The following is a 21,284-nucleotide window of genomic DNA, read 5'->3' as shown; positions in this document are numbered from 1 at the left end:
TGAGCGGTGCTAGACTCAGCGCAGTTTAGGGTCTATCCTCAAGAACAGCGGGTTCGGGATATTCAGGCTCTGATTCCGATCTTTCAGCCATTATCCCGAGTCTCGGTCATATTGACGCTGCGGCTTCTGGGGCTGATGGCCTCCTGCATCCTTCTGGTGCATCACGCCCGGTGGCGGATGCGGGCTCTGCAGTGGGACCTGAAGTTTTGGTGGGGCCAGCATCAGGGCAACTTGTCCGACCATGTCTTGATCTCAGAGGTCACTGCAAGACAGTTGCAGTGGTGGCTCACTGACCGCGATTGGATCAGCGGCAGATCCCTCTCCCTACCCCAACCGGAGCACGTAGTTGTGACGGACGCGTCCCTCCAGGGCTGGGGGGAGCACATGGGAGAGGCGGAGATCAGAGGCCTCTGGTCTCCGGCGGAGTCCTGGCTCCACATCAACCTTCTCGAGCTGCGGGCGATCCGGCTTGCATTGAAGGCATTCCTCCCCTCTGTCCGGAGGAGTGTAGTGCAGGTGTTCACGGACAACACCACCACCATGTGGTACTGCAACAAACAGGGCGGGGTGGGGTCGTGGGCCCTATGCCAGGAGGCTCTGCGCCTCTGGCAGTGGCTGGAACATCAGAGCGTGCCCTGGTGGTTCAACACCTGGCAGGTTCCCTGAACGCCAGGGCGGACGAACTCAGCCGTCGGTGCATGATGGATCACGAATGGCGTCTGAACTCGGACGTGGCGCAAGGCCTCTTTCAGCAATGGGAGAGCCTTGGTTAGATCTATTCGCCACAGAAGAGAACGCGCAATGTCATCATTTCTGCACGTTGGAATTTCCAAGGCGGCACTCACTCGGAGATGCGTTTCGTCGCGAGTGGAGCTGCGGTCTGTTGAACGCCTTTCCGCCTATTGCACTTCTGCCCTGAGTGCTGATGAAGATCAGGCGCGACCGGGCCCAAGTTATCCTTGTGGCTCTGGACTGGGCATGAAGATATTGGTATCCAGAGCTACTCAGCATGTCTGTCGATCCCCCGATTCGTCTGCCTCTTCAGGAGGACCGTCTGTCGCAGCAGCAGGGGACGGTCCTCCTCCCGCACCTGTCCAGTCTCCACCTCTATGCTTGGAGATTGAGCGGCGACAGTTGAGGCCATTTGACTTGAAATGAAATTAAATTAAATTAAATGAGTCTTATAATGCGCTACTCAGCCCGGAGGCATCAAGATGCCTCCTGAAGTTTGTAATGTGATTCTGGCAGCCAGGCGTCCCTCCACAAAGTCGGTATACGCCTGCAGGTGGAACAGATTTGTGGCATGGTGCACAGCAAAGGCTGTGGATCCAGTCTCTGCCCCCCTTTCTGAGGTTCTCCTCTTCCTTCTTTCTCTTGCCCAGCAGGGCTCTGCTCTGGGCACTATCAAGGGCTACCTTTCTGCCCTTTCCGCCTTCTTGGGGCTACCTGATCAGCCTTCTTTTTTCAAGTCCCCAATTGTTAACAGATTCTTGAAGGGCATCACTCATATGTTCCCCCCTGTTCCTTTCGTAATGCCCCAGTTGGACTTGAACCTGGTTCTGACTTACCTGATGTGCGCTCCTATTGAGCAGCTTCATAGCTGTTCCCTCCCTCTTCTTACACGTAAGACTGCTTTCCTGGTTGCCATCACCTCTGCCAGGAGAGTGAGTGAGCTCCAGGCTCTTTCCTCTAAACCTCCTTTCCTTTCTGTCCATCCAGACAAGGTTGTGTTGCGAACACGACCCTCTTTCCTGCCCAAGGTAGTCACAGCCTTCCACATCGGGCAGTCCATCACCTTTCCCACCTTCTTTCCGCCTCCGCCTCCGCATCCCTCTAAAGAGGAAGAGCGTCTCCACCGTCTGGACCCAAAACGTGTGCTGTCATACTATCTGGATCGCACACGCCAGTTCCGGGGTGGATGACCAACTCTTTGTTGGTTACGTGGGCGCTAAGATGGGGCGGGCGGTGCACAAACTGACCATCTCTCGGTGAGTCATGTTGTGCATCAAGGCATGCTACTCTTTGGCTAAGAAGGAGCCTCCTGTTGGGCTGAGGGCCCCTTCCACTCGGGCCACGGCGGCTACTACTGCCCTGGGCCGGGGAGGCCCCTTGCAGGACATCTGTCAGGCAGCTATGTGGGCCTCGCTGCACACGTTCGCAAGACACTACTGCCTGGACAGCCAAGTCCGGAGGGATGTCATCTTTGGCCGTTCCGTCCTCCAGGACTTTCTGGTGTGATCATTGGTTTGCAGACCCACCACCGGGGTTGGTATTGCTGGGGTATCTATTCTAAGGTAAGGAATCTAATACTAACCTGTTTCTTTCAGATGCACAAGTTACTTACCTTCGGTAACAATATATCTGTAAGAAACAGTAGTTAGTATTAGATTCCTTACCGCCCCATCCATCCTCCCCGTTCAGCGAACCGATATCTAGGGTTAAGGTTATCCCCTTTCAGGGCCCAAGTTTCATGGCACCAGTGTTGGTTTTTATCATAGCTCTGTGTTTCTGGCACGGAAAAGCTGTGTATAAGAACTGACGTCAGCGCGCGAGGGCGGTGTCTAAGTACTCTGGCAACGCCATCCCGGCAACAGACGCGGAGCCGCAGACGATGCCTTCCGATGCGCAAGGGTACTGCTACACAAAAGTTTCCGGATCCAGCCTGGGGATATTCTAAGGTAAGGAATCTAATACTAACTACTGTTTCTTACCGAAGGTAAGTAACTTGTGCATCACATCCAAACCATCCTTGAGCATCTTCAGCATTCTGTATCCCTTGTATCTGTACCACTTCCATAGGAGTCAATGGCAAGGAGATGCACATGCCTGGAACTAACTGAGGCTGTTCTTTTCTGAGGTCCCACCTCACTGACTCCCTGCCAGAGTTGGTTGTCTAAAGTGACTTGGAGTAACCATATTGATACTTATCCAAGTTTTTCTTGAAAAAGGTTGGGTCAAAGTCAGTGTACTTGCCAATGCTTGTTCGCCCTTAAGTGAAAAAGTGCCTATTTGCTATACTTTGTTACTGCTGTATCTCTGGAACCCACTGCTGGATCGTTTTCATTTGGATGTCTCGTACATAAAATGCAGACTATTTTTATAAATTGGTGTTAGATTTCTTGAGTGTCTTATTTATTATATTTTTTTTAAACAATTTTTATTGCAGATTTATAAATGTACAATCATAGAGACAATTCCGCCTGTATCCGCTTACCGCCGGTCCCCATGCATGAGCAAATTAACACACAGCCAGTCAGCCCTCATCCCGGAGGCAGGGCGGCGACAACTAGTAGTCCGTACAGAGACCAGGCGAGAAGACAACAACAACAATATTCACTTGACATCAATACTTTCAGGCTTGTGAAAAAAAGATCTGCTTTTCATTTCCCCTACCTAACCCCTAACCCCAACCAGTAACATGTCTTCCCCTGCCATAATAAATAGTGATGAACTAGTTCAATGTCCTTTGCCTCATCTAATGGGACTTGCCCAACGATCCCTGCATCCTACAATCATCACTCCATCCACTCTCAGCAATCATCCTCATTCTTTAGGCAGAGGTCCCGTAACCCCCCACCCATCACCCACCCCATAGCCTCTCGCCAGTGTGAGCTGAATTCAGGATGAAGTCTCATTACTCAGGAGCTGGGGGAGCAACACTCATACACTTGTGCACCACCTGGAACCCTCTAGTACTTTCAGTCTTCCTGGTCTCTCTCCTGTGATTGATACTCATGCAGGGCAAGCACAAGACCTTCCCATGCCCGTGCCGCCTCCAAGCCCTTCTCATCAGCTAGGCGGGTCGCCTGTCTAAGCCGGACCACACTTTCACTTTTTGCCCACTTTTCCAATTCCGTTGCCCAGCGCTTACTGGACGGGCCCTCCAACGACTTCCAGTGCCAGGCGATTTCTCTCTGGGCCAAGATAAGTCCTAGGTCTATGAATTTACTGGTGATCTTCGTTTTCTTTGTGTGTGGGAACCAAAGTAGCAGACAGGCTGCCTTATCATAAATCACCTGTCTATCTGTCACTCCCTTTAATAGCTCTCCCACTTCCGTCCAATACAGGCCCAGCTTCGGGCAATCCCACAGCATGTGGTCCAGCTCCGCCCCTGGGAAGAAGCATCTTGGGCACGCCGCCCCCTGCGCATGGAAATGCCTTTGTATCTTGCCCGGTGTTAAGTAGGCCCTATGTATCACAAAAAAAGTGTACTTGTTGGAAACGGGCATTCCTACAACCTTTCCATGCCCTCCTCAGGAGTTGACCCCAGGTGGCATCCGGTATAGGTTTCCCCACACTCTCCTCCCATTTCAGTTTCAGCGTCGCAGGGGGTGTCAGGTTCTCATGAAGCATTCGAGTATGCAAACACGTAATTGCCTTAAACGTCCCCGCCGACATCACCACATACTGGCACGCCATCGTGGTCGTAGGTTCTGATTGCCCCACCTTCCAATGTTTCTTTATGGCCGCAGTCACGGCCAGGTATAACAGGAAGCTCCCAGCCGGGATTCCAAATATGTCCTGCACCGCTTGGAAGGGAAGTAACTCGCCGTCGGCGTATAGGTCACCCACCATGTGGAGCCCCAACTCCTCCCATTCCTGAAGGGGAGACCAGTCCCCTCCATGCGGTAAGGCCGTCAACATGCCCAGAGGTATTTCTGGGGCATACGGATGTGCCACTCCTGCTTGCTTCTGACTCCTATTCCAGCACAACCGCAATGTCTTTTCCTCGAGCGTCAGTTCTCCTACATCAAGGTGTTGTTGCAGGATAATATAGGACAGTACATGCTACAGTCCCTCTGCGTAAGTCAGGGCCCCTAAATTCCCTAGGTATGTGTTGCGTAAGGATCTGCAGCTGTGCCGCCAAATAATACAATTCAAAATCCGGCACCGCCATTCCCCCTTCTGATTTTGGCCGACGCAGTGTGTCCAACGCAACCCTTCTCCTTCCACTTCCCCATAGGAACCCGATAGTAAGGGTCCGTAGGTCCGTAAAGAACCGGGAATAATACAGGAGGCGCGGCAAGGCCACCATCTTGAGTAACGCCACTCTGCCAACTACCGACAACGGGAGTGTGGCCTAAAATGCCACCGAACCCCTCAAGGCTCTGATGCAGCGTCCAATGTTGCCCTCCAATAAGTCTTCAGCTTTATGATAGATCCTCACTCCCAGGTAGGTAAAGCAAGAACCCTCCCAAATCACATCTACAGGCAGCGGCGGCTGGGGGGCATCCGCCTTCAGTGGGAAGACACAAGTCTTACGCTAGTTTACTCCGAGACCCGACAAAGCCCCAAATGTATCGAGCATTGCTACCGCCTTTCTCAACGCCCCGGTCGTATCTTCCAGGAATAGCAATAGATCATCCGCATATAGCGAGATACAGTGATGCTCGCCTCGACAGACGATCCCCTTGTATGCCTCCCCCGTCCTAGCGCGAATCGCCAAGGGCTCGATCGCCAGGGCGAACAACAGAGGCGACAATGAGCACCCCTGTCGCGTGCCCCGCTGTACCGGGTACGCGGTTGATATCACTGAGCCCAGCCGCACCCTGGCGGTGGCCGAGGAGTACAGCACACCTGTCCAGCGTCGGAACCCTGTTCCCATTCCAAACTTCTCTAGTACTTTGTCCAGATAGGCCCATTCCAAGCTATCAAATGCCTTTTCTATATCAATAGATAATACTGCCAGCCATTCATCCGGTTCCAGCTCGCTCCCCAAAACACGTACTAAGCGGCGGATATTAACTGAAGTGTTCCGGGTGGGGATAAAACCAGCCTGGTCCTCGTGAATCAATGTCGTCATATACGGTAGTAATCTGGTGGCCAGGATACGGCTCAAGATTTTATAATCCACCGTCAACATAGATAGTGGCCTGTAGGAAGTCACATCCGCGCTGTCTCTCCCCGGCTTCAGCAAGGGCACCACCAGAGCCTCCCGCATAGAACTGGGCAAGCAGCCTCGCTGCAGTGCTTCATTATAAACTACCAGCATCCGGTGTGCCAAGGCATCAATGTATTCAGCATAAAATTCTACCGGGAAACCATCCACCCCAGGAGTCTTTTTCCTTGCCATCTGCTTGACTGCCCCTCTGATCTCAGCTAGCGTGATCGCAGCGCCCAAGGCTTTAGCGTCCTCGGCCTCTAACTGCGGAAACCGGATCTCCGCCAGGTAATCCTCTATGTCCGCACCTTCCGTTGTCAACCGACTCCGGTACAGGGTCTCATAATATTCTGTGAAGCATGAGAGGATCGCCATCTGGGAATAAACCGTGTCCCCTGATTCCGTCCTCAGGCTCAGGATCGAGCACCCCCTAGGATCCGGGTTCGCCAGCCTCGCCAACAGCGTACCCACCTTGTCACCCTCATCATGGACCCTCGCCGTATACTGCTTATAATCATAGCAGCGTAACCTTTCAGTTTCCGCTGCCACTAATTCCTTAGCCTCCAGAAGCTGCGCCTGCAACGCCTCCTGCTCAGGTCTTCGTTGCTCTATCTTCCTTAGCTCCTCCTCCGCCTTCATGATCCCCTCTAATATCACTTTCCTGACCCCGCAGTGTTTACCAATACACAGGCCTCTCGCTACCACCTTAAATGCGTCCCACTCAAGCCCTCTTGATAAAGCCGATCCCTCGTTAATCTCAAAGTACATTTCCACTCCCTCCTGGACCTCAGCCCTAAACACCTGATCTTCTAGCGTGTCTGGATTCAATCGCCAATTGGGAATTGTCATTCTTGCCCGCTGCCAATGGAGAGAGAGTAGCTGGGGATTATGATCAGAGATGGTCCTAGCTAGGTATTCAGTATGCGACGACATGTTAGCCGTGGTAGGGTCACAGAGAATCGTGTCAATCCGGACATGCAGTTCATGGAGCGCGGAAAAGAAGGAGTAGTCCCTATCATCAGGGTGCTGCCCACGCCACACATCCATCAGCCCCCATTCAGTCTGCCATTCCATTCTCCGCCGTGCTACCCTACGTACCAGGGACTCAGCCAGTGGCGGATGGGACCTGTCTAAGGTAGTATCTGTAATGGAGTTAAAGTCGCCACCCAGTATTATCGGTCCCGCCAAATAATGCGCTAGTACGCCTGAGACGGCGTCAAAGAATCGGGGCTGGTCCACATTCGGTGCGTAAATGCTACAAAGTGCCACCTCTCTGCCATACAGTCTTCCCATTACTCCCACATATCTACCCTCCGGGTCGACTATTTGACTCATGACCTGAAATGGAGTTCCAGCCCTCACCCAAACCAGCACCCCCCTCGCATGCGCTGAATACGCTGTACCAAATACCTGCCCCCTCCAGCGTCTTTGCAGCGCCGCACATTCCAATTTGGTAAGATGGGTCTCCTGGAGCAACGCAATCTGGATCCCACGTCTCACCAAATACGCATGTACCTTATTGCGTCGGGACATAGTATGCAGTCCACGTACATTCCAAGTGATGCACTTCAGTTCAGGTAATGTCGCCATTGCTATCCTCCCCCAACATCATCTCTTTCACATTTCTCCAGCTCACACCATCATCAGACAGACCCACCCCCCCCACATCCCTTAACATACCCAACGCCCATGCCCCCAGAACAGGAACCAATAGTCGCGCATCAGTCCCCATCCAAACCTCAGTAACCATAGAAACAAATCTACCCTGCAGTAGTCACTACAGGTTGCCTTAAGGGCAATAGGAACGTGGTGATGCACCGATAGGCGGCAGTTCCCGCCCCCGTCCCCCGCTCCATGATCCCGCTGAGCGGCTCATGACTATAACAGCAATGAAAAGGTTACCATACTCTTCTGTTCCTCCAATGACCGGCCCCAGGTGACATTGCACCTTTGGAGTCATGTAGATCACAAATCGTCCGCTGTTCGAGGAGTTACTTCCGGCCCTACGGTGCTATCCACATCTGATAATTCAGTCCCTGATTGTCCTTTGTCGTCTTCTGACGCCGATCTTCCAGTCTGGTCGTCCGTCTGCGATCCAGTGATTGCTGCTGTCGCTGCCAGCGCTCCCTGTTTTTCCGCCGCCATTTGAGCCAGCAATAGGGCCTGTTGAGTCCGATGTCTCTTTCGGATGCGTTGTGATTGGCGCACCCTCACTGGCTTTGGCCGATCATCTGCAGTTTTGCCCCTGCGATCAGTGCCCGCTCTGTAGGACTCAAGCCATGACCAAGCATCCTCCGGCGACAAGAAGAACTGCGTCGTGCCATCCAAGATGACTCGCAACCTTTCCGGAAACAGCAGTGAATATTGAATCCCCTCAGTCCTGAGTTCCTTTTTCACCGCTAGGTATGAGGTCCTACGACGTTGAATATCCTGGGTATAGTCCGGGAATATGGTGACCGCGCTGTTCTCCACCTTAACCCCTTCGATGCTTGTGACGGAACCATTCCGTCATCAGTCACGGCTGAGCTGTGCTGATGACGGAATGGTTCTGTCACGACCGCACCCTGTTCTGGAATGTCCAGCACAGGGGCGGAATCGGCTCCGCACGGAAGCGGTTAAAAGGCCCCATGGAGCGTGCATTTTGAATTAGCAGGTCTCTGTCTTTATAGTGAAGGACACAAGCCACCACAGGTCTAGGAGGGCGCGCCCCAGCAGTGGTGGTGCGGCCGGGACTCTATGTGCTCTTTCAAGAGTAAAGAAGGAGGATAGTCCTTCCGGGGCCACCTGTGACCTGAACCAGTTCTCCAGGTAAGAGATCATATCCATCCCCTCAATTTTCTCTGGCAGGCCAACCACCCTCACATTGTTGCGCCGGTTCCTACTTTCGGCTTCCTCTGCCCTCTTCTCCAGCGTCGTTAGCCGTTGCAGCGCATCCTCTAATTTCCGCTCGATAGTCACCACCGCTGGTTTCAGATCCTGTACTACCAGTTCAGTGTCTTTCACCCTGTCCACCAGCTTTGAGTGATCAGCTTTCAGGAGGCCCAGCCCCGTCGCAACCTGCGCAATGTCGTTATGCAGGGAGTCTTTGGTTGTCGTGATGGCCTCTAGTATCTGATCCAGGCATTTGTTCAGCCTCTTCTCAGTTTCCGTGCCCTCCACCAGCCCTCCGTTCTCCGAAGCAGTACTCTGCGCCGCACTATCGCCATCCGCAACTCTCGGTTTCATCTTGGTAGACACTCCCCTCACAGAGCCGCCCGTAGACACCGTCCACTGCTGTCTCTTTATTTTCAGGCAGCGCGAAGCTCTCCGTCCGATGCCAGGAAAGGGTTGTTAGTCCAAGCCACGTGCAGCTCCAGCAAGGCCGCAGTCCCTCCGCTGGTGTGCGGCTGCCGCCGTTGCGACCCCAGGCGTAGGGCCACCTAATCTATCTTTGGGCCAGTATGGGAGACGAGGGCCCCGTCGGCATCGGGTACCGCAGCAAAGTCCAGCCCCTGTATGGGCGACCCACCTTTGTTACAACCGGGTCAGAACTATGCTCAAGAAGGTTCTGAGGTCCATCTAGTGACCCACAATAGATCACCAGTTATCAGCGCCGTTCCGCTACCTGTCCCACTCCCGGTCCCTCCGATTCTAGGCAGCAGAGCTAGGCACGCCGTGGCCTCGTGACCTACTTCCGAGTGGCAGCCTGTATGGACCCCTTTGCAGGCCTCGGACGTAGCAGGGCCTTTGCGCTCCTCTCCGCGCCCTTCCCTGGATGTGCCGAGTCAGGGGTTCAATCACACCAGCCACTCCTCAGCTGCCTGCCGGGCGTGCGGCGCAGCAACAGGGGGACAGTCCCAGCGTCTCCTCGGCGCCGCCTTCGTTGTCGCGCCCCGGGCAGTGCATCCGGAGCGGTCTCTGTCCGACCTCCTACCGCTGTGGCGGCGTTCAGCGTTCCTACAAAGGATCCGTAATTGCCAGGGTCCTGGTCGCCACTGAGCGTCACCCACTTGGAGCCCCGGGGCCCACCACGTTGGACATTTCAGGGCACTGAGCACCCGCGCTGATCCGTGAGCGCACCAGCTCCTTACCCCTTCGTGTCTCAGCCACGGAGCAAAGGGCACCTCCTCCTCTCGTCGCCTTTTCATGCAGGCGCCATTTTGGGACCTCCGATGGATTTTAGCCGGTTACCGTCTAATAGTCATTCTCTGGTGTCCCCTCTCGGGCCGCCTGTCCCCAGGTGCGCGGTCACCGCAGCTCCTCTCTCGCCGCGGTCCCGCCTATCAGGCCAGCGTCGTAGCAGGCAGGCCGGCTCTCCAAATCGCCGTCACTTCGCGATCGCCGCCGCCATTTTGTGGGTTCCGTCTCTTCACGCCCGGTCTAGGTCCGCGAGGGTAAACTCGCTCACCGGGCCCCCTCTTGAGGCAGTTTCGGGCACAGAATGTACCCCAGAGGTTCCGACCCAAATACCGCCGTCATGAGCCACTGTAGACCCCCGTGTGCAGGATTAATGAGGGATCGAGCGCGGATCTATCGGCTCACGCCGCCTGCTCCATCGGCGCTCAAGCCACGCCCCCCCCCTTCTTGAGTGTCTTATGTATTTCTTATTCAATTATCCTGGTGCTGTTTAAATGCTTTACATTTGTTCCTCTGTGTAAGCTTGATTGCTCAGAGCCACAGCTACCCAGGGTTGAGCTAAGGGTTTAACAAACAAAATCTACTGGTCCTAAAGGAGTTAGTAAGCTTAATACATGATTAGGTTGCACTGCCACACCATACATTACAACCCATTTCCTCACAAAAACTCCTTAGCGAGTCAAAAAAATTATGCTAGAAGGAATATTCGTTGCAAGAGCACATTTCCCACTGTTGCTAATCTTCTTTCCAATGGCTACTCATTTTACCCACAAATACCTTATAGACCTCCTTCCTGGCTCCTCCCTGCTTCTCAGTGTCCACCCTTGCCTTTTTGAGGTTGTGAAAAAACTGACCCAACTGACGTTGCCAGTGCTTGTGGCATATTATATAAAATATGTGGAGTCACCAGCCATAAGGCCTTGCGGACTCATCTTCCTTTGCACCAGTAAGGAGGAACTGCTTCTAGATTTTTTTCTGGATCCAGTCTGGTGCCTAGGAATTTTCTCTAAGTAGTCTACTGAAAGATGCATATCCAAAAATAAACTTTATTCATTATAAGTAACTTCATTCAGAAGGTTTTTTTCTAAATTCTGATACAAACAGAAAACTAGTGAATGATCCTTAATTAGTAAACCCTGGACTATAACGATGTTCCGCTGTATAAAGTCTGATTTATTCAGTATTGTTATACTAAAGTGACAGTAAATTAAACAGAATTATACAATGTTAAGAGTTCACAATCATTGTGTTGATTTGCAAGCTTCTATTTTTTTCTCAAAGACAAATATTTTTATTCCAGTGGGTCACCAAATGAAAAGCAACTAAGTCCTGGTGAGGTGCGTCTCTTTGCTTGGGCAGATCCAACTGGAACAAGGAAATTATGCTGGAGGTGTGCTGAAAGTGTTGGAGAGCATACTCTCCTTAAGGTAGGGTTCAAATTAATGACTTTACATTTGATATGGACAAATGCCCTCTTGAATAATATGTCACTGTTGATTGTTCATTTCTGATTCTTAGTCTTTACTGAATGTTCCACATGTAGAAGTACCTACAGGCAGTAATCTCCATCTGGAATTTCTATCAGCAATTAGGTCAGCTAGAAATAAAAGTAATACGTGAAATTGCAGATTCCTACTGGCAGTAAACCTTTATTGCTGACTTTAGTTGCTTTTTTCCACACATCACAGAGGCTGGAATAAGAAGCTTGCCTAGTAGTTGGCTCTTTTCAACCTTTTTCACACCTCATTTAAACTTTTGATGAACAATGCTACTACACAAATCTTGGGGCTTAAGCGGTTCCTGGAATGCAGGTGGCGAACATCTGTGTCTGACCCACACTCATTTTAGGTGGTTCTTGGCTCTGATCATGACTTGGGATGTGTGACCTGTGCTCATCTCCTGCATAAGTAGACTTATCAGCAGAGGATGTCAGGGGCCATCGGACCCATCTGCTGAGTCACTAGCCTTAATGACTAGACAGTTAGACCTGTCTCGTGAGCTTTACTGGGATGTTATTAATAAACCGCTGGACAAGAAACTCTACCACCAGTTCAGGGTAGGTGCTTTGCCATTGAACACCTTTGTAAATAAATGGTCCACTGGTATCTCAGATCTTTGTAAGGGCTGCTCGGGGCAGAAGGAATCTGAGGGCCACTTTCTTTTTGCCTGCCCTAGCTACTTGGCGCCGCGAAACAAATGGTTAAAACCACTGTTCCAGCGTTTACCATTTAGAAAATCTGCAGAGGCCATTTGGGCGCTAAGGACTATCACTTCTGAGGTCTTCGTAGTGAGCCTAGCCAAATACCTGGGGTGGGCCTGGATCATCAGGTCAAAACATATGTCAAAGTTGTTAGAGCCCTCCAATACTGCTTCATAAGGTGGCAAACTTAGTTTACGGCATAAACATACGATTGCACTGATAGCACTTTTGGCATTTTATGAATGAAATGGTGTCCCATTGATTGATTGTCATGGTTTGCTATGTAATTGTTAATCTTTATGTTCTTATCAGGTTTCTTATTTAAGATGTTTAATACTTCTTTTAAATCTCCTTATAATCAATTAATCTAAGGATTATTATTGTATGGTTTACTTGGTTTACTTTATTTGTATGTAGTTTTTGTCTACTAATGTATTGGTTTTTATACTTGAACCTAGTAGTTGTGTAGTGAGATTTTAATTAACAGCAAACACATCTGTACTTGTTTTTTCTCTTGTAAAAAGTTTTTTAAGTTATAGCTTTTATAAATGTATCACAATGTGTCTTTTATGATTTATCAAATCGAAATAAAGACTTGAAACCTGAAACCTGACTAGAGTCTTTGGGCTAGTCCATGCTATTTTTCACCTAACATCAATGTGTTACTGTTTTTAGTTGTTCTTACAAAATATGTTGCCTAATGAGGTGGTTTTGCAGACCCTCTGTACAGGCTCATCTGCCATCTTACTAATTAGAGGCAGTAAACCTGGTGGACTGTAACGCCTGAACCACCAGTGCATTACATGAGCATGGTGTGTTATGGAGAATGATCAGTCCTGTGAGACTAACAAGATTATTTGTTGTTAATACGTTACAAACATATTTTCACCATGAGTAGACACACTCAAAAAAACGCAATGAATATGTTTTAGGATTTTATTTAAAACTGTCTTAGTGCATTAATTCAAGTTTGCACATCACAGTTCCACTGTGATGTGTTGTGTTGTGGTGTATAGTGCAATGCTGTGCTTTGTTTAGGTGTATTTTGTTGTGTTTCACAATGCTCTGCTATTATGTTAAAGTATTTGTTATGTCATGGTGTGCTGTGCTATGTTAGGATAATTGTGATATGCTAGGCTATTTTATATTGGTTCCTTATTTGTTATTTTAGGGGTTTTGTGCTGTGCTATGTTCTGTTATTTTAAGGTGTTTTCGCTCTGTTGTTTCATGCTGTTCTAAGCTAAGGTATATTGGGTTAAACCGTTTCACTCTGTGTTTTGTTTTATTATGTTTTGCTAGGTTGTGTTAAATTGTACCATGAAGTGTTGTGGTGTTTTATGTAAGCCAAGCAAATCAAAGAACAAGTCCTGGCTCTTCATTTTAAACTATACATTGTCTCATCTGTCGTCTTCTTTAAGGACTGCATGATGTGCTTAAACTAAAGCTTTATGCAAACACAAATTGAACAATGTAACCATGTTCGAAATCCCAAGGCTTGATCGACGTCCCGTGACAGCAGTTGCAAAATATGAAATCCAGTGGCTAAAGTGGGCTGACCTAAAGCCTATTCTCTATATATTTATTTCTTATTGTACTTTTTTTTTTAAACAAATTGATGACATGAGGTCATAAACACCTAAAACATTCTGTGGCTACACCTAAAAAGAATGATGTTATTATGTATGTTTCTCTATCTAGAGGACGTGTATGTTCTTTCTCTTTCATGTATTATTCTTTCTTCACACAGGATGATTGTGGACAGTTTCCATACAATCAGAATGTTCAGATACACTGGGTATCTTTTCTAGATGGACGTCAGCGAGTACTCCTTTTTACAGACGATGTTGCATTGGTTTCTAAAGCTCGTCAAGCTGAGGAGCTGGAACAGCCTGATCAGGAAATAAATGTTTTGCTGCATAGTGTCGGTCTGTCTCTTGTCAACAATGAAACTAAACAGGAAATCTCTTATATTGGAATTACCAGGTATGTAGCTTATGTTACATACAGTTTGCATATTCTAAACTGACTGAGTATCTTTACAGAAACCTGACTACCAGGAACACCCTTTAACATTATTTACATCTAATATTAGTTAGAAGGGTTCAGAGTCACAAACATGTGCTACGCCTTTCCCATTTATATTCTCACACTCAAATTTAAACCAACACTGACCAGATGTAATTGGAGGAACTAGTATGGGAAAGTGCCTAACACCCATTTTTTATGGAGGAAAGGAAGTCTACACCTGAAAATGTTCTTTTCTTTTGAGGAAAAAACTACGTTTATAATTTCACACTAACCATGACCTTATGCCTGTGGCAATTCCACAGTGTTAACAATCTCCACAAATAGTGTAAGTGCAACCAAGCATGTGCTGGGAAAACAACAGTAGTAGATTATGTGGCATATACCTCGGTATTTGCTAGTCCAAACAATACGCATATGGCAGTAGGAATTACAATATTTTTGTGTATGAGGACTTATATAGAATATCTAATAGTATTTCCAGATTCCATTTGGAAACAATGAATGCCAACCAACAATTTTAGGATTAATAGTTAAATGATAGTGCTTTTCTCTGTATGATAGGTAAGTTTTATATATTTCTTACTTCCATTTCTACTTTTATTTGTTAACCATGACAGAAAAGCATCATTCCTTTCAGCTGCTGGTATAGCGATGGTTTTTGAAGTGCTTATGGTTTTCTCTGTTGTTGATTCATTTTTAGCAGTTGCAAAATGCATTCAGATAACCATGGATGTAAATCTACAAAAAATCTATATGTGCACAAGTGTAAGTTTCAATCGAGACGTAAATATATTCACAACAGTGGGAACCAAGTATCCACCCCCTCTTGTCATGTATTCCTATAGGTTCTGAATCGATCCCCCTATTCCTGACCCTATTCTGGTTAAACTAACTATCAAGTTAACTAACAGTCAGCCCATGAGGCAAGAAAAGCCCCCATGATGCAGATACCGTTATCTGACGCAGTCACACTACGGCACAGGAACGTGTTATCTGATTAGGTCATAACGCTTGAGATCTAATTAGACAAGCGACATTCCTCCAGCCCCTGATAAGGCATACGACGTTCTCATAACAAATCAAACCTATGACAACCTGGAAAATCCGTGCGGCCATTGTTTTGATTTCACAGAGAATTTCAGTAAAAGAATGTGCTAACGAGCAAGTCGTATGACATCTTTATTGACGTATCTATGTCCATCCTTACGTCAATCTCGGCACCTTTAAGGTATAAATATTGCCGATCTTGCCCTATGCAAGACCCCGCTGGCAGCAGCCCCGCCTTCCTGACGCGCTGAGAGACGCGCTGCTTTCTCCTGCCGAGAATCCAGCACCGGCGTTTCTGGGCAGCCCTCGCAGGCGGCCTGGAATATCGAGAGCAGAGAAAGAGATACCATTCCTCATTCATCCTAAATTCCAGGTACAGAACTGAATAACCCCTCACAGAGAATTCTTTTAGTTATTCACTTGGCAAAACAAACTTAACTTAAACTGTAACTTTCTATTCCCGCCCACGCATTAGACTTAGGTCAGGTACACGGGGTAGGCGTATTTAGAAACACCAGTTGAGTACGTTTAGTCAAATGTATATGTGTATGTAAATATATTTTAATCATTTTAAACATCATATGGCTCAGAAACCATATCAATGTTTCTACAGTATTATTTTATACTATTGCTTTTAATGTATGCACTTTACTTAGCTATAAGTATTGCAATAATATCGATCCATTTCTCTTGTACGAGAAAAGAGACTGATCAATAAATAACACCTTTTTATTGAACACGCCCGTCTCTTCCTTTTCTCTACATTCTGATGAGACTAAGAATGCACGTACTGACTGAGTAAAATAATTGCCTTGTGCTCACACGACTCTGGAGATACACTCTTGATTAGGGGAGAGCAAAGTTGTCATGTTCTATGGTTGTCAGAAACTAAATCCCTTCTTGTCTAATCAGGGGAGTTAATTCTTTCCTGAACATTCGAGAAAGTTTCTAGCGAACTCTGAGCTACGCTGGCAAACCCAAAACTTAAGTCTAGTATCGACAGTAGTAGACCTAGTTAACGTCTGGCCTAGGCCTTTACTGCTGTAGGTATTATTCCAATGCGCAGATCCTATTGGGAAGATAGGAACTACACTACATGGCGCCCAACGCGTTTGGAAAGGGCGATAAAACTAACGTAAGACATTTAGAGTAACTCAGTCGTGCTTTCTCACTCAGACCCCTTTTCCCAAATACTCCAAAGACGTCTGGAGTGGGTGAAAGGTAATATCCTCCAAGACCTCGTAGGAGGGAACTCCTATGTATGGTTCTTGGTATAGTCAACGTTGAAGAATAAACAGTTCCAAAATATTGTGCATCTAATCTTTGTTCCATAAGAAACCTGATCTGCAAACAAACAAAATAAGCTTCCTGTCGGTAAAATGGCAGAGAGGGATGATGAAAGAGAGGCAGTTAGATTAGCAACTGAACTCGCAGATGCTGATGCTACCATGCAAGCAGCAGACGCGGATATAATACTCATTCCGGTCATCAAAAGGAGATCTATAACTCTAAAACTTATAGAAAATGGACTGACACCTAGAGGTGGAACAGTCATATTCGTAATTGAGGCACACGAATATCGGCAGACAGAGGTATACTATTCATGGATACATTTTCCAGCAGCAAATGCTGTAACAAAGTACTTCCACTATTACAAAATAGAGGAACCTCCTAATGAGTACACTCCTTTCGAGGAGGTGGAAGTACCACTCAAATTCCAAGAGCATTTGCTCTTATTTGATGGCGCCCTAAAACATAATAATCACATTACAAGGCTCGGTCCTTTAGGTAGACCAGGAGCAACGTGGCCGGTCTTAGCCGGATACACACCACACCCAGACATCGAAGGGATGTCTACAGGAGAGCTGTTAATACAGCTAAAACAATTACTAAAAATTCATAGACAATTAGTACAGTATGTAATGCGGACTTCAACAATTCAGCCAGCGATTAAACTTCCACAGCTGACCCCTCACCAGGGGAACACAAATAAAATCACACCACAGAACATCCAATCCTGCCTAGGTAAAGTTCCGGCTAAACGGGAACAAATACCATTCTGGTTGGCACAGAAAATCACCCAAATAGAGGCGGTGTTTCCTGACACCACCCCATTAGAAAAACACAGGATTCTGACTATATGTCTCCCAATGGGAATCGCACCACACATAGAGGACTGTGACACTTGGGGTACAGTCTTTGCTTCCATCTACACAAAAACGCACGGTGTTCCATCCATTTCGGTGATACCAGATGTGCTAAAACAAATTCAAGACGAATACGGTCCGGAGCCTGCTTTAACTCTTGGTATGAAATTACTGAAAGACTTCAAGCAGGTCTCGGCTATATTATTAGCCAATATAAAAGGTGAAGCAGCAAACGTGGCGATCCGCCAAAGGTTAAAAGAGACAAATATAGCAGACCAACCAGCTGAAATTGCCAGAATCATAGAAAAATCCTATGAAGAACTAGGTAGAGATAGTTTAGGTGGAATACCCGTAAAACCGCAACTGACTGAAAGTCCAGAAAAAATATTTTTTAATAATTCACCAAAAAAGAACTGGGATGGAAACAAACAATCCAATCCAAAAGAAAAGAAATTCCAGTCCCGAGGAAGGTCTCCTAGGCGAAGGGAGAAATCTCCGAACCAGAGACACAGGTCACCCCAGAGTGACCCCTCTGGGAAAAGATATAACCTTAGAAATAGGGATAATATTAAAAAACCTGATAGATATCAAGACATTGATACACGTCCCTCTCAATCTTTTCAGAATTCCTCGCAGAAATCGGAAAGAAGAGGACGATCAGAACAAAGAGAAGAGCACGCCAAGTCCAAAGACAAGGAACCTGCTCAGCTAAAAAAGAAATTACAATTTCCAAAAAAGAAGGTAGCCAGTATCAAGGTAGTTAACAATGCCGAGAATACTGAGGACACAACTGAAAAACGGAGAGTGGGCTCAGACAATGCTAGACAGCGCAGCAGAAGTGAGCATAGCTCGCAAAGTCCTTATGAATCATCTGGAGACAGTGGACACGAATGAATATCTTCAAGTGGAAACTGCAGACACCAGAGTTAGCAAACCCCACAAGATATACGAGATAACATTACGTATAGAGGGAGATAAGACTAGGAAAATAAGGGGACTATTTTGGGATAATCTCTCCAAGGGCTATGATATCCTTCTAGCTGAAAAAGACTGGCCACCAGAGTTTGTTAGGGAGTGCCCTCATGGCGAAGAAGTAATTATGCCTGCCTTCTCAAACCAAATTCCAATTCATAAAAAATACACACTTGCTAGAAAGTGGGCAGTGGCTCTAGCACCTGCTTTATATAAAAATCATGTAGGATGGGATGAGGATTCTCCTCCTCACAAAATCCAGTTAAAATCACAACCTACTGCACAAAGGCAGTACCCAATTAAGCAAGAAGCTAAAAAACAGGTAAATGAAATACTAGATCAGCTAAAATACCAGGGGGTGATTGAAACTTGCACCTCACAAATGAACAATCCTTTGTTTCCGGTCTCCAAACCAGACAATTCATATCGTCTAGTTTTGGATTACCGACACCTTAACACATGTTGCAAAACTTTTGCAGTGCAAAACTCACACAGTGCTGCACTAATGAATAACATAGTGCGCAAAAAATACAAAACAACCTTGGACATCTCCAATGGATTCTTTTGTCAAAACATAGCACCAGAGAGCAGATATTTAACTGCATTCTCAGTAAATGGCACTCAAAAACAATTCTGTCGGTTAGCCCAGGGGTACAAGAACAGCCCGGGGGTATTCTCAGCGAGAGTAACAGAATTACTACAACTATATGATGATGAAGCATTATCTTATGTCGATGACATTTACTTAACAGATGATGACTTGGAGACTCACTTGAAAAGAGTGAACACCATAATACTTGGGTTCGCTGCAGAGGGTTACAAATTCAACTTTAAAAAATCCAGAATTGCCCATCTGACAGTCCTGTTTTTAGGATATGAATTATCAAGTGAAGGCAAAAGCCTGGCTGACAATTTCCTAGAGAAATGTGCCGTACTCCAAGCACCTAGAACACTAAAAAACTTACAGTCGATTCTAGGCTTCCTAAATTTCGGAAGAACATACATTGCGAATTACGCAGAAAGGGTCAAACCCCTTTATGATCTAATTAAACCAGATTTTAAAAGATCCAATTGGACTCAAACACACACAGAAATTTTGAGATCCTTACAAACAGACATGCTAATTAAAACAAAATTAGAAACACGTGATAATACATGCAATCTTGTGATTCGAGTCATCCCAGGGAGATGCGGATTCACATACCTGACCTCTAATGAGGGAGAAAAGGTACCAATTGCATTCAAATCACACTTGTACACAAAAGCTGAACAGAGATTCAGCAACAAAGAAAAAATTGTTCATGCAGTTCAAACCGCAATAGCTAGAGAAAAAGATCAAGCGGACGGTAGACATATCACAGTCAGAACAGCAAAATCAGCCTTTGAGGCACTAACAACACCGTGTAATTTACCAACAACAACATTGAATCCGGAATGGATACAATGGGTGAATTCTATCACAACGGACAAAGTATACTACTACTTTGATCCAGAACTAGAAGAATTAAAAAATCTAGCATATGAAGAAACATATCCTCTGCCAATCGACATTCTGCCTCTACGACATTACGCCTGTGTAATCTATACAGACGGACATGCTCAACCCTCCGTTTGGGGAGAACAAGCATACAACCCCACATGTGAGATTACAAAAGAAGTGTGGCGCGGAGGTAAACTAAAACCTCTATTAACAAAATCACACTCAGTAGAAACTAATTCAGAAAAACAAACTGAAATAATAGCATTGAAAATGGCGCTAGATGATGCGGATCGCGAATTCCCGACACTTATAGTGTCAGATTCATATTACTGCGTCAAATCATATAACAAGGATTTGCAGACATGGATTCAGAACGGTTACAAAGATGACACAGATGCACCAATAAAGCAGAAACTGCTCTGGGAACAAATAGCTCTTTTACAAAAAGAACTACCAAAGACTCACGTGACTCACTCACTGAGTCATCAGCGTGATGGCGTTCACGTTGTAGGGAATTCATTGGCTGAAACAGCCGCAGCGGCAGCCACTAAATCGGCTCCCGTAGTTCGAAAAAAGCGCACATTAAAATACATTGACGGTGAAACAGTGCTGGCGGTGAAAACATCATCAAAAGGCGACTGCTCAGCGTTACCGATCAACTATCCACTCAATTATACATACATAATCGATGCAAACTCCGTCCCTTTTGCTCAAATCCCTGGAGTGGGGGATAGAGTGATTCCAAACATGGACAGGAGAAACTTGTTAATCGCAGACGCACATATGAGCGAGGGTCTCAGACACCTTAAATTAAAAGATTCTCTGGAAGAATTACAATCACGGTACTGGTGGCCAGGCATGAGCCTGCATCACACCATGTTTGTAAAAAACTGCCCAAACTGCAACAGAGATCGCAGTGGGGAGAGAAACAGTTTTATACCTCGTCGTATCAAGGCAGATAATATCACCAGTAAAAAGCAGGGCTTGCGATTAACATATACAGGCTAGTTTCCACTTATAATGTAGATCCTCAGCACTCGGCTGACGTCCGGACTGTTATACAAAGATTTGCGAGTCTAAATGGCATATACGCTAAGAGCATGTTACGTTTGACCATTGTCTTCACTCTAGCCCTCAAGCCGGGGGGGAAACATGGCCAAATGAGCACAGCCCAGCGGGAATCTTCTCACTTCCTTCCTGAGGGTACGGGATGGTGTAAAGAAAAAACCAAGGCAGAAAGCAATCTATAATGGAAAGGATATTAGGTTCGGGAGCTGGGTGGGTCAAACATCTAATAAGTGTCCAACGTAGTCTAAATAACTTGCCAAGAAATTCTCTGAAGGGATTCAGTCCGTACGAATTATTATTTGGAACTAGAATGATTATCTCTGACCTCGACAGTCAGACTTCAGT

General features: G+C 46.9%; 1 protein-coding gene across 2 annotated transcripts in view; it reads left to right on the top strand.

Moving 5' to 3' along the window:
- Positions 1 to 21,284, top strand: part of VPS13C (vacuolar protein sorting 13 homolog C) — a 2,773,485-nt gene that overhangs the window by 1,848,899 nt on the left and 903,302 nt on the right. For both annotated transcript variants that reach the window (XM_078680824.1, XM_078680823.1), the window contains exons 64-65: positions 11,298 to 11,424; positions 13,945 to 14,180. In XM_078680824.1, the coding sequence (XP_078536950.1) occupies positions 11,298 to 11,424; positions 13,945 to 14,180 (363 nt within the window). The remainder of the gene's footprint in view (positions 1 to 11,297; positions 11,425 to 13,944; positions 14,181 to 21,284) is intronic.

The sequence above is a fragment of the Lissotriton helveticus genome, chromosome 3_1, assembly GCF_964261635.1.
Source record: "Lissotriton helveticus chromosome 3_1, aLisHel1.1, whole genome shotgun sequence".
Classification (NCBI taxonomy): Eukaryota; Metazoa; Chordata; class Amphibia; order Caudata; family Salamandridae; genus Lissotriton; species Lissotriton helveticus.
The sequence above is the reverse complement of the archived record's forward strand: the minus strand, read 5'-3'. Positions and strand labels throughout refer to the sequence as shown.